Genomic DNA, 13,342 nt, shown 5'->3' with positions numbered 1-13,342 from the left:
ATACAGGGTTTAACAAGTTTCTGATTTTTTCTTAAGAAAATGTTTTTTGTCCTGGGAGAGGAGACTTCTGAAAATTCCTGTTTTTCAAAGGAACAGAAGTTTGAAAAGAGAAAAAGCATTTGGAATATTACACGTTGGACTCCTGTAAAGGGGTTGCCCATGGAAAGAGAAGCTCTGTTGGCTGCAACTGGACACACATGGACAGGGCCCAGCCGGACACCCTCAGGGTTGTCTCTTGCTCCTCATGGGTTTCCTCTCAACTTCCAGTATCTAAAGGGGTTTTACACTGTATTTGTGATAAAATGGGCAAACATCAGAAAGGAAAACCGAGGCAGCTGCTGTCACAGGAATAATTATTGGTTTATTAACACAAAAATTACAGAGTATTTTGCAGTTTAGGCAGAATTTCTGAGCCCAAACTGGAAACAGTGTTTTCAACAAAATAGAATTACATTGAGTGTGAAAAGAGAGACAGAGGTCTGCCACAGGCTGTCCCTGCTGCAGGAGAGGAGGGCAGACCTCTAGGCACTGAGGAAGGTGCTGACAATGGTGCAGGGCTGGGAACAATCATGGATTCAGCCAGGACATGAGTGCAAAGGCAGGATTTGGTAAAGAGGAAGCTGGTGGGATCTTCCCTTACAGCAGGGCAAGGGAATAGCCAGCACAGAGGCCCAGCCACGTGTGGCTGCACTGAGATTGGTGCTCGCAGAGCCAATGGCAATGGGTCTGTGCAATACCATCCAGGCTAGCTGGTCTCAGGCTGAAAAGGGTTTTCAGCTGGTAGAAGAGGCACAGAAATCAGAAATCTTCATCCCCAAATCCTGCCCTGCACCTTTTGCCCCAGAGAAACGTTGTCCCGTCATCTGCTTGGTCCCTCCCTCCATCAGAGACAGGATGTTTTCCAGCATCAGCGGATTTTCTTTAGATACAGGTGAATCCCGTTCTTGGAGCGAAGAATGATGTGGGGTATTTTGCAGGGAGGCTTGGCAGGATCAGGCAAGAGCTCGAAGCGGAGCAGGGTCAAGGCCAGAGCCACCTTCATCTCATACATGGCAAACTGCTGCCCGATGCAGTTCCTGGGGTAAAACAGAGTAGCTCAGCCATTCCCAGATCCCAGCCCTCTCACACCAGATCACAACCCTTCCCCTCTGCAGCTCTGGGGGCCCCATACAGTGTTTTGGGTATCAAAAGCAAGGACATGGGCTGAGCAGAGGGAATCTGGAGTAGCTCCTGGGTGTGTGTTCAATAAGAGGGAGGAGAGATTGGGAAGCCAAAGGAGAGACCAGCAGAGCTGAAGTGGTGGGTCTCCAAGCAGGAGGGTCTGCAACAGGACACAGGACAAAGGGAAGGATTTGGAGCAGGGAAGAAGAGGAAATCAAAGGACAGGGAGGTGGGATAGGGCCTCTGCATCAAGTAGAGGAGGAAAGCAGGTAAGCCCAGGAAGCTGCAGGCTCCCTGCATGATGTCAGCAGGATGCTCCACAGCTTTGGGACCCAGTTCCCTGTCTCCATGAGGGGCCTGGCAAAGTTTCCTTCCCATTTTGCCTGCTGGTATCAGAACCCCTCTATGGCACAAATGGTTATTATATCCTTGTGAACTGTTCAACACTGCAGGGCCACGACTTCAGGCAGTGGGCTCTAAGAGCACCCTGTGAGTGCTTCCCCATAGCAGTTACAACAGCAGTGCACAAATCTGAGGCTGATCAGTCTCCAGGGATGCATGCTTTCTCTTCCCACTACTCCCTCGACATTGAATACACTTTACCTTATTCCAGCAGAAAAAGGCAGAAAGGCGTGAGAGTGTCTGCCAGAGATGTTCTCCGGGGAAAACCGCAAAGGGTCAAACACCTGGAAATGAGGAATACGCAGCAAGAAAAAGCGATTATTTAAGGAACAAAGCACTGACTGGTACCTTCAGACACGTGACACCCCATCATTTCTGAACAACCCCATCGGAGAGAGGATTCATTTTGAGATGGGCTGAAGCTCATACACCAGATTCCCTTGCTTTCCACTGAGGCTGGCAATAGTGTTGCCAAGATAAGCCAGACATAGGCATGGTGAAAGCTGTGGAGCCAGGATTCAATACTCCACCTATAGACAGAGTGAAAAATCATCTTTTTGCCTGTTAATACAACAAGCTCTTTGAAGCACTTTGGTTTACTGTTTGGGCAGCATCCATCCCTAACGCTGCTATCTGACCACCCTGTGCCACAGTTGGCCAAGACTAACACCAGGCAGTTGCTTCTCAGCATGATTCCTGTGGGCAAAGACATTTAGGAGCAAGGGAGAGCTCTGCTCTCCTGCTAACAGATGAGGGGGACACTGGAAGAGGCACAGCATAAACAGGAAAAATTATTAGAAAGGGAAAAGAAAACTCACCGAAGGGTCCTTCCACACTGCAGGATTTCTGTGAATGAGATAAATGCTTATCGCAGCGATGCTGCCTGTAAAGCAATTGAGGAGGAGAAAAGGGCTCAGTGACAAAGATACTAAAGGGAAGGTTGCAGCGTGCTCACACAAAGGTCTGTCTAAATCATCATGGTCTTATCTGTCAGCTGGAAACCTATGAGGGTTTTGTCATTGGCTTCAGAGAAAACTAAGCATTTTCCATTTATTTAGTTGTAAGTAGCCAAGCAGTGGAAATAAGGAAGGCACTGGGAGTGTAGGCACATCATCCCCCCACCAACACTGCTCACTTGTGTGCCAAATCAGAGAAGGAGAAGAGCAGCACAGGAGAACTCCCACACCACAAGCTGGGGTGGGACCAGTCCCTATTCCCCCCCTCACCAAAATGGATGAACTATGACCTTGTGCTTGGTCAGGAAGAGAAGGGGCTTTTGGCATAGGCACAGCTACCTTATAGTGATGATGGCAGGAAAGATGCCACAGGCATGCTGCTGTACAGCCCAGCCTGTCGATAGGATGCCAACATCTGCACAGCCCTATGTGAATATCTGTGCCGGCCAGGAGCAGGTCACAGAGGCAGGGCTGTCACCTTGCTCTGCAGCAGCAGTAAGGACATAGCTGATGTCCAAGAGCACAGTTTTGTGAAGCAGGAATGGGATTTACAGACCTTCTGGCAAGGTGCGTCCATCAGGGAAGGTGATGGGTTTGCTGAGCTGCCGGGACACACCAGGCACTGGCGGGTAAAGGCGAAGGCTCTCCTTGATGCACATGGTGCTGTAAGTCATCTTGCCCAAGTCCTCCCTGCCAGGACAGAGGCAGGCTGAGCCCCATGCACCCCCTGCTGCCCTGCACCGGGAGGCCCCTTGTCCCACGTCCATTAGTCCCCCTGGGCAGATCCCCTTGCGATGGATTGGTCATACAGAGGGAACTGCAACATCCAGCCACAGGCTGCTGCAAACTGGGAACCCCAGGACACCTCTGAACAACCTTAACAACCTCTGCACAAGGTCAAGTGCAAAGTGATTGAGAAAGGTAAAAAGCTGCAACTACAATGTCCTGTGGCGAGAAAACGGGAGAGAGCAAAGAACAATGATGGTAGCCCAGGTCTTGGCACGGCATCCAGTCCCTCCTGGTCTGGGGTGGTTTTTCTTGTGTCTGCCCTGGTATATGAGCCCTGAAGGGCAGGGAGGCAGATTTAGCTGGAGGATCCAGTATCTGCTCCATGCTATGAAATCCCTGTACTTGCAGCAACCTTTAGCACCCAGCTTTCGAGCCTTGAAGACACTGCTCACTTAGAAATGGCAGTGACGGGGAAAAAGTTACCAGCTGAGGAAATGTGCAACCTTACCACTGAAGAGTCTCCCGCTCCCCCAGGATCCCCTGGATCTCCTCCCGGCACCGTGCCTGGTGCTCGGGGTGTAACGCCAGGCAGTAGAAGAGCCAGGAGATGCCACTGGCTGTGGTATCATGGCCCTCAAACATGAACGTGTCCACCTCGGCACGCAGGTCCTCATCAGACAGTCCAGCTCCATTCTCATCCTAACAGATCAGAGGCACTTTCAGTGGCTCATATACAAAAATAATAGATACAAAATATATAATATATAAAATATATAACATAAAATACATAATATAATACATAACACATAACACAATATATAAAACAGAACATGACAATAGATAATAGATAACAGATAATACAGATAATATAAAGATATATATATTATAGTGGCCCATATATATACATATATATAAAAAATAGTATCCCAGGAGGGACTATTATATTCTTTCAGCTATTGCAAAGGGGGTGGCGATGCCCCTGATATATCTATAAACAAAATCAATCTCTGTTTAGACTGAATTCAGGCCCCTTTTCCTTCACTTAAAAAGCTCTTTATCCTCCCATATTAAACCACCAGGATTATGAAATCCCTCTGCATGTTGTATTCCCCAACAGGTGCTACCAACACTTCAGTGATGGAAGATTGGATCACCTTGCCCTCTCCCACTCTGGGCAGGACTAGGCTGATTTATTTTAATGGCTTGTGCAGTCCTGAGGGTCTGCGGTGGTTTGTGGCACCCCTGCAAAGACTGACCGGTTTTCGCACCCTGCTCCCCTGCTGCACACCCACTCCTCACCACTCACTTTGGCACACAGCAGAATGTCCAAGAAGTCCAAATGTCTCTTCTTCTGGATCTTTTCAAATTCCTGTTCATCTTTAAGGGACTCCTTTCGCTCGTGGATCACCTTGTCTGTGGAAGAAAGAGTTGAAGGTTCAGCAGGGGCAGGAGATAGGCACCTGAGATGGTACTGCCTGCACCACCCATCCCTTGTCTCTCCAATCTCTGGTCATTTAACAGGACCATCCCTAGAGGGGAGTTCCTACATATTCCGGTTTAATAACCCAGAAGCTGTATGACCCCCTGGCTTTATGCCTAGATCAGATTACTGCTGCAAGCTGATGCCCTCCTTGTATCCCAGCTCCGAGACTCTGGGCAGGATCACTGCATGGGCAAGGAGGTAACTCAGCTGCCTCTGGTCAGCCATCACTCACGCTGTTCTAAAGCTTTGGGAGAGGATGAAGGCAGCGGAATACCTGTGTGGTCATGAGCGATCTGGCAGTACTTCCTGAACCGAAATCCATGGGGGCTGAGCCAGTAAATGATGTCATTGTGGTAGGGGAAGATGCTGAGGCGCTGGTGCACCATGTGGCATATGTCATAGACAGCCTGGATGTAGGTGTTTTTCCTGGAGGGAAAGGAATGGTGGAAGTTTATGCCTTTGGAAGCATCATGACAAGTGAGTTGCCTGTTTTCCTTCTGAGCTGCAAAAGTGTCTGCCAGGGTTTGGGGCAGCCTGCACTGACCTGTCGGTCTGGCAGTTGCTGTGACAACTGAAGGCACATTTCATGATGCTGTCGAGAGTCATCAAGCTGATGTGCTCAAAGAGCTCCACCGGTTTCCCATCTGTGATCAGCTGTTCCCATTTATCCTAGGGCACAAAAGAGACAGAAATGAGAAGGCAAGGGATAGTTCTGCATGATCTGCAGTCACTCGCTGGTTAAATGACTGCTCATCTAGGGATACGTCCCAGAGAAGTGGAAAAAAGAGAATCTCTTAGTTGCCATCAAAATCCTGGAGAAGAGAAGCCAAGAGCGGGATGGTTAATACAAGAGTTGCCTCAGGCAGCTGCTACTCTGGAATCCTGGCAGCAGTGAGCCCTGGTACACTCTACCCTGGGGTAAGGGCACCCTGGAGAAGCCCAGGACATGCACACTGCTGGCTGATGAAGCATGTTACCAAAGTCACTCTTAGGGTACAGTGTGTTTTCTGCGCAAGAGCAGCATAATTTGGCATTGGGCTTCACCAAGTCTGTCTTCAAGTACGTGTGACTTTGGTGCCTACAATACAAACTTCTGATCAAAGGGGTTCCTCCATCCCATGATCTCTCTGCCACCGTGTTTTTCCAGCATATAATACAGAAGCCTCTGCTCAACTCCTCCCATAGGGGATCCCTAGAGAAACTATAAATAGTGTCTCTCCTGCCTGGCAGACATGAAATGATGTTGAATCCCCTGTCCCTTCGTTGCTGTAAGGAACCAGCGGACATAAAAACTGAGAAAGGGAGGAGATGGAGGAACACAGTCACATCTGAGCGCCCATAGCTTGAAACCAGGCTTGGGAACAGGGCTTGTACAGAGACTTATGTTCTTAGCGCATACCACGATTGCCACCTAGTGGCATGAGTTCCAACGGTAGTCCCTTTGCATCATCTGCAAGGAATTATAAACTGCCAGGCACTTGTGTGCAGTGCAAAAGCTGTCCTGACTCTGCCCTAGGCCAGTGGGAGGGAGGACAGCCAGCATCCATGTGGAGCTCCTGAGGAGGTTGGATGGAGGGATGCAAGGAAGAAGAAATACATCTGGCACCCAGACTCATGCTGATACACATGCACTAAGCCTAGTGCCCCTCACCTGTAACTCACACTGGTTTCCATCCGAGCACTGATGGATGGAAGAACAGTGTGGTTTCACTGTGTATTAGGCAAGGCGGGCATTGCAATTCAGTCATGGGTATGTTGACAGCAAATGATACCCTTTAACCTTAGGTCACAGTATAGCTCTTCTCCAAACTTTGTATTTTCAGGATTTATTATGAACCTTCATCTATTTCAACTCTTCATTAAAAGAAAAACAAACAAAAAAACCTTGTAAGAAGTTGCAGTTGGGATTGAGATTATGCACAGTTTGGGGATGGCAGTAACATCCTCAAATCTTAGCCACAGAGCTCAAAGCATTACCGCAGGCATAGTCCCTGCAGAGAGGCTCAATCTGCTCATTCCCTTCCAATTCAGGGGCAGGGATTTGTGGTTACTCAGAAAGCTCAACCACCAGGACACAGCCTGCCCCTACAATTACCAGGTTGTGAGCAAGGGTACAGCAAGAAAACTGCTCCAGCATTTACCTACTAACCCGTCAGGATCAGGGAAAAGAAAACAGGGCAGAGAGAGGAGCATCGTTTGAGTCCTACCAGCATCACATTAGTAGACTCTGCCATCAGGGTCACGTATGGTTTCAAGATGTCGTAATGAAACCCCGGAGTCAGGAGTCTTCGATGCTGGTGCCATTTTGGCCCATGTAAGATCAGCAACCCTTTCCCTGGGGAAACACAGGCAAGGCATGTTTTGCTGGGCACAAGCAGGCTGCTTTCACTTGCCTGCGGACACAGCCTCTGCCTGCAAGGAGCATGATTAGACCTAGGCTGCTACAAGAGAGTATTTCCAAGTGTTTCCAACAGCTCCGGGGTTCCCAGAGATGACACAGAGCTGCCTCCAAAAGGAAACACTAGCACTGCTGGAGCTGAGAAGTTCGTATCAGCAGATGCATTTTCCACCAGTCCTCCACTGAATCTGAGCTTCTCCCATCACCACCCTTTGCTACCTATGGACACATAAGTGGTTCTCATTTGTAAGTATGACTTAATGTCTGAGCTTGCTTTCCTCAAATCACAACCCCCTCCCCAACATTATGTAGCACCTTTTTTCACAAATGTAATAATTTCAGGAAGCATTTAGCTGCAACTGCATCAAGGAACAAACACAATGCTGTTTATTTATAGCATGTTCTCGACTAACTGCAGAATTATTCCTGGTATGCAAAGTCCTGGAAATACATACCTATCCATGGGAGAAGGTATTTATAACTGAGGTTATCCTTGGGATCTGTAAAAAAAACCACCAAGAAAGATAAAATAAAATTGTAAATGTTTCAGTAGCATCAACCCACTTGTTTGCACCTGAAAGTTCCCTGTGGGCTCTCACTTTTGGTTGGGTAGGAAGAAGAATGGGTGGCATCCCTGCAGAATTCCTCAGTATTTCACAACAAAACAGCACTGTCTGGCCCATCTGTGAGAAACGCAGATTAAAAGCAGATGCCCAGGCTGGAAAAAACCCCCAATAATATTGGTAGTCCAAAGTCTGTACTGTGTGATAAATGATTAACCTTCCCAGGCAGGACTGTTTAGCATCTTTCTCTCTTAGTACACTAACGATACTTCTCTGCAGTAGGAGCCAAGGATCTCAGCTGAGAAAACAGCTCCCAGCTCTCTTCTCTTTGCTGGGGTCAAGCACCAAGAAGAGAACTTTTCAAGGAGCACTTGAGGAAGTTTGATTTGCAATTAATTTGGAGGGGCCCCAGTCAGCCCCGCAGCCTTGTGCCTGAAGCACCCAGGGCACGACATGAAGGAGGGGTATCTCTCCATGCCTTTAAGTGATTTCTGCAAGACAGAAAACCTGCCTTGCTGTGAATTGTTTAGGCTGGCACGGGTAATCAGCAAGCTGTGGTTGTTGCTTCACAGCTGAAGGCATCATCTCCTCACCTCCTCTGGACAGCAGAGCTTTGGCATAGTCGGGATCGGTGACAACCAGGAATGCCGAGAATCTCCCAAACCAGACAGGGTGAGCGTATAGGTACTTCTGTGCCCAGGTCTCTGCCTTGTCCAGCGCCTCTTCGTCCTTGAGAAACTAATTGTGGAGAAGTAAAAAGAGAAAGAATACATAGAATCAGAGAAAAAATAAATAATCTCTCAATACACTGCCTCATAAAGCTCAAAGTCTTTCTGCATCACAAAACCAGGTAATGGCAAATAAAATGTTGTCCCTCTGGGTTTGCAGAGCTCAAGAAGTAGAGATGCTTGTTACTTTTAAACCTCATATAAAATAATCCTTCCTTACCACTTGACCGTAACCATGGAGAACATGCTTAAGGACAGTGGTGGTGTCTATCAGTGCATGTACTTTATCCGCTCTTTTTGACATGGCCACACAAAAGAAGACTTAGATTTGCCCCAGACAGCAACTGCATTTTGTGGCGTGCAGATATGTTCTCACTTGCACATGGGTAAGCAATTAGCACCCTGCACTCGTGAGAAAATACAGCAGCACTTTCACAGCAGCCAACAGCACCGCTGCTGCGTCTGCCCCAGTGCAGCGATGCCTCCTGACCAGGAAACCCGGGTCACAGCTTCCTCCAGCCATTTAGGTGGAGAAGGGGTGTGTCCAGGTAAAATTCAACAGAGTAAGTCCAAAGTCACCAATGGATTGTACAGAGGAGGGGATAACCTTGATAACATTAGATTAAGATTTCATTGATTTCTATGAATTGAATTCAATAGGGAATGAAGAGCTGGTGCTCTCAGAAAGGTTCATCTTCCAGTTCTTGGAAGCTGCAATCTGAAGAGTAACATGTGCACCAGCATCCATATCAGCAGCACTCGCGTGTTGACTCTTCAAAAGTGATCACCGTTTTATTGCTTTATAGCCAATGGTGTTGTATATTAAACAGGAAACAGGCAAAGAACAAGTGGAAAGATCGGTGGCAACATTCAAAGTCTGAGGCAGAGAAAAAAAGATCACAGAGACAAATCTGTGCAAGAATTCTGTTTTCATTGAACAGAAACTACTCTGCCACAATACATAGGGGAAAGGATTTTGGTGAGCTAGGGCTGACATAGCTGTTGCTGCTTTCACCTGAACCTTGAAGGTTAATTACACTTGCATACTGGTGAAGAAATCAGCCAGAGTCACTGTATTGACTGAGTCAAGTGAATATTTGCTCAGTTGCTTTGGTGCTGAGTTAGCTCAACTCAGCATTTAGTTTGGCGAGTGTTTCTCAACCCGGAGGATGGCTCATACTCAAATAATCACCCATGTCAGGCTTGTCTCGGAGAGGATGCTCAGGAGCCACAGGGCATCTGCATGGGCTGTGTGGGGGCACATCCAGCTCCAAGGCTGAGCCCCCTTCCCTGTGAGCCAGGGTGTCCCTGCAGCACATCCTGTGTGTCTCCCACATTCATCAGAATGACAAAGTACATTCAGTTATCACTTATGATAGAAAGTTGTCATTCAACTTCTCTTGCTCATGCTCAAGATTTTGGACTTATTAAAGTCCATAACCATAACCATCAATTGTTATGGTTGCAGGGATCCAGTTTTGGGGTAAAAAGAGGCAGTCCTCCCCAGCACACACCCTTTCAGCAATGGCAGAAGAAATGGGGCTTGGCATGGTGCCTTTAGCTGACTAATACTTGAATGTGTGAAAGTCTCTTTGATATGGCTGCTTGTGCTTCCTCCCGTCATGAAATCATAGAAGGCATAAATGGAAGTAATTGGGAGATGCTGAGCAAGCCTCGCTGGCAGAAGTCCTAATGCCGGAAGCCTTTGCATGCAACTTTGGTTTTGGAGTGCTGGCTTTAGTTCGTGTGATCAAGAACCATGCCTGCACTGGCAGAACGTCAGATGGATTTATCCAAGAGAAGAGGTTAGTCCCAAGGTGAATAACCTCTACCTGCTGTGCCAAGCACTCCCAGTGCAGAGGGTATAAAGTCCTACGGGCTGTGGAGGAACAGGAGCGGAAAGCTCCTGCTTCTTAACCAGAGCTCCAGGTACCAGGCTGTGCATGAAAGACCATCACTTCTACTTCTTCCTCCCTTGGGGGCTTGAGAAGACAAGTATAACCACCACTTGGGTCTAAGGAAGAAAGGTAATAGCCTGATCTCATGCTGAAATGCAACTTTTGAAACAGATCCAACACTAAAAGCATCTGGAAAGAGGCACTGAAAGGCGCTTTTAGTGGCTAAGCACTGATAGAAAATGAAACAGAAAACACTGAAGCAGAAACCTGAACATGAAGCTGGGCTGTGCTCAGCCGGAACCAGGCTGGCCCCCCTTCTCCTGCTGCCTGCACAGGGCAGATGCAGGCAAAGGCTGCCAAGGGACTGACAGTCCCCCTGTGCCCTCCTCTCCTCTGCTTCCCACCAGCCGTGGCTATGGGAAGTCTGTTTGGCCAGTTTGGGGCTGGCACTCTGGGTTTTAACTAAGTCAGACTGCTGCAATGAGACACAACCTACACAACCCCTCCTGATATTTTAATGTCATTTTTACTGAGTGATTTGGATAAGCAGAGATTAATACCTGAGGATGCTTCAAAACAGCGATGTATTCCTGGGAGACCCACTCAAAGCATGACAAATACGTTTGAGTTATTAAATGGACCTGAATGAAACTGGCAATGACTCAGTTTAAATCAACAGAACAGGAAATGTCAGTGCTCTCAATACAGCTCTCAGGTCCTCCTCTGAGGTGCGTGTAAACCTTGTATTCAGCATGTACCCAGAGCATTGCCAGTTTCCTCACTGGCTCAATGAACTGTTTGCCTCTGAGGAATTCAGCAGCATTTAATCAGCCATTGATTAAATTTGCAAAACAGGAATTCTTCAAAAAATAGCATCTGAGGTAAAAGTTGAGCTGTGAACAACCTAGCCACGGTGGGAGCGAGTGGCACAAATGGTTAAATCCCATTCCAGGGACTATTTATATAGTCACAACTGACATACAGAAGAACACAGTTTATTTAATTGCAGTTCTAAAGTCTAACTGGCAGTGCAATAAAGCCCTGAACTGGCCCATCTTCATGCTTACATTGCCAAAAGACTGCCTGTCCCATCCAGCGCAGCAAAACTGGGGCGAGCCCTAAGAGGTCCCCTCCAGATTTCCCAGCTACTTTTCAGGGTGCCAGTGATTTAATGTGCCACAGATTCGGCCAGGGCAGGGCATCAGCAGAGCCCAGGGTGACTTTAAGCAGCCTTTAGCATGTATGAAAAAGCCTTTTGCATCAGGCAGCTCAGTTACTCCTTGTGAAGTAGCTGATGAGTTGTGGAAATCTGTTTGCCAAGGCAGCCACACTGATTTGTGTGGGCAAGCACATACCTCGGGGAATTGTCACCCGCACCACGAATGCCCAGAACAAGGCTTACTTATGTACATGGGTTTAGTTAGTCGTGGCTTTAGTGCAACCTTACAAAGATCTGTGGACCCTGGGATGTGTTTTATGGCTTAAACATGACTGAAAATGATCAGTGCCCTGCCTGGCTCTCCTGGCCATAAGATGATGCAAGCTGGCAAGGGAGAGAAGGTGCCTCTGGGACCAGTGCGCATCTGCTCAGGATCATAGCAGCCATGTCCTGGCTGTCACAGGAGCAAAGAGGTGACAGCGGAGGCAGGACAGAGCAGCTTTGGCACCAATGGCGGGTTTACACCCTGGGATGACCTTACCCACTTCACATTACGTGACCTTTCTTTACTTGCAAGCCAGCTACCGCCTCTTTCCACCGTGTATTTTGCAGCAGCCTGCATGTGCTATTCTTCAGGCACCACAAGCAGGGACAGCAGTTTGTATGGCTAAGAAGGATGCTCTTCTTTCCCTTACCCCAGGGGCTAGGAGAAGCAATTCACCTGGACCACCGGGACAAGTCCCTGCAGCATCATCCCCCCCGGCACTACCCCGCCCGGCAGCGCAGACCCGGCTCTCTCACTACCTCATGGACGTGACCCAGGAGCCAGTGTGTCGGGTGTCCGGGGAAGTCGGCCAGCGCTCTGAGCAGCTCCCGCCGCCTGTGGTACAGCTGGATGGCCTTCAGCAGCACGCAGGTCAGGCAGAACACGGCAGCGAGGTGCAGCACCCGGGAGACATCCACTCCCAGCCACAGGAGCTTCATCCCCCCGGCCTCGGCAGCGCCCGGGCGGCGGGACCAGGCGGATACCGGTATCACCACCCGGGCGCCGAGGCCGTATCTAGCCAGTGCAGGGCGCAGAGGCAGGTCCAAAGCCCGAGCGTCTGCCAAATCACGGCAGCGCTTGTTGGGAGGGAGGGAAGCATCCCGCTTTCCCCACCGAACGGGCTCAGAACTCCCGCCCGCCCTCCTTCCCCTCCGCCGGGGGCCGCAGGGATGCGGGTTGGGGAGGGAGAGGAAGAGCTGGAGCCTCACACCGCCGGCCGAGGAAAACCGCAAAGACCGAACGCGACCGGGGCTCTCAGGGAAGCAAAACTGAAGAGCATGGCAGAGTGAGGGTGTGGAAGGAGCATCCCGCGGGGGGTGGGAAACATCACTTGGGAATATCCCTCTTTTACATGCGGTTCTTTAGGCTTTTTAGTGCAGACAAGCCTTCAGGCTTTCAGGAGAAAGCAGGCATACCGTGAGCTTCCTCCCCCCAAGGTCTTCATCACATACTCCTGCCTCCCAAGGTTTCGCTCTCATTTCCACCCATTCCCATCCCGGCTGACAGCTCCCTCCACTCTGACCGAGCTAACGTTTTAAGTAGCATCCTAAGAACGGTCGGGGAAGCATCTCCTCTGCACAGGGCTGGGGTTGCGGTGCTGTACTAGCCGAGGGGCTGGGTAACGCGGCAGCTTTGTGGCAGGCAGAGGGCAGGCAACACCGCTTCCCTACCACCGGTATCTCTGGGAGCAAGGGCCCCCGCTGAGCCCGGCGAGCGAGGGGACAGAACATAACCGCGGGGGGAGACACCAAGCCGGAGCCGTGCCCCACCGCTCGGACGCGTCGAGCCGCCTCTTTCACCGCGCATCCCACTAGCCGGG

General features: G+C 49.4%; 1 protein-coding gene across 1 annotated transcript; it reads right to left on the bottom strand.

The window, feature by feature from the left end:
* Window positions 1-341: 341 nt before the first annotated feature.
* On the bottom strand, window positions 342-13,090 carry LOC115611432 (cytochrome P450 4B1-like). The gene is made up of 12 exons (XM_030494348.1): window positions 12,282-13,090; window positions 8,286-8,430; window positions 7,585-7,629; window positions 6,939-7,066; window positions 5,276-5,400; window positions 5,006-5,157; window positions 4,555-4,661; window positions 3,757-3,947; window positions 3,076-3,209; window positions 2,382-2,446; window positions 1,765-1,847; window positions 342-1,076 (listed from the first exon to the last, which is right to left on the bottom strand). Exons 1-12 carry the CDS (start codon window positions 12,459-12,461, stop codon window positions 908-910), a joined length of 1,524 nt encoding a protein of 507 aa, XP_030350208.1. The 5' UTR covers window positions 12,462-13,090; the 3' UTR covers window positions 342-907.
* Between the last annotated feature and the right edge of the window lie 252 nt (window positions 13,091-13,342).

This window comes from Strigops habroptila, chromosome 8, assembly GCF_004027225.2.
Source record: "Strigops habroptila isolate Jane chromosome 8, bStrHab1.2.pri, whole genome shotgun sequence".
Classification (NCBI taxonomy): Eukaryota; Metazoa; Chordata; class Aves; order Psittaciformes; family Psittacidae; genus Strigops; species Strigops habroptila.
Note: the sequence above shows the minus strand (reverse complement) of the source record. Positions and strands in the feature narration are given on the sequence as shown.

Excerpts from the sequence above, each read along its gene's own strand:
- LOC115611432 (XM_030494348.1), bottom strand. The coding sequence starts at position 12,461 with ATGAAGCTCCTGTGGCTGGGAGTGGATGTCTCCCGGGTGCTGCACCTC. Across the intron at positions 7,630-8,285 it reads AGCTCTGCTGTCCAGAGGAG|ATCCCAAGGATAACCTCAGT; the intron begins GTGAGGAGATGA and ends TTTTTTTTACAG. Across the intron at positions 3,948-4,554 it reads ACATTCTGCTGTGTGCCAAA|GATGAGAATGGAGCTGGACT; the intron begins GTGAGTGGTGAG and ends CTGATCTGTTAG.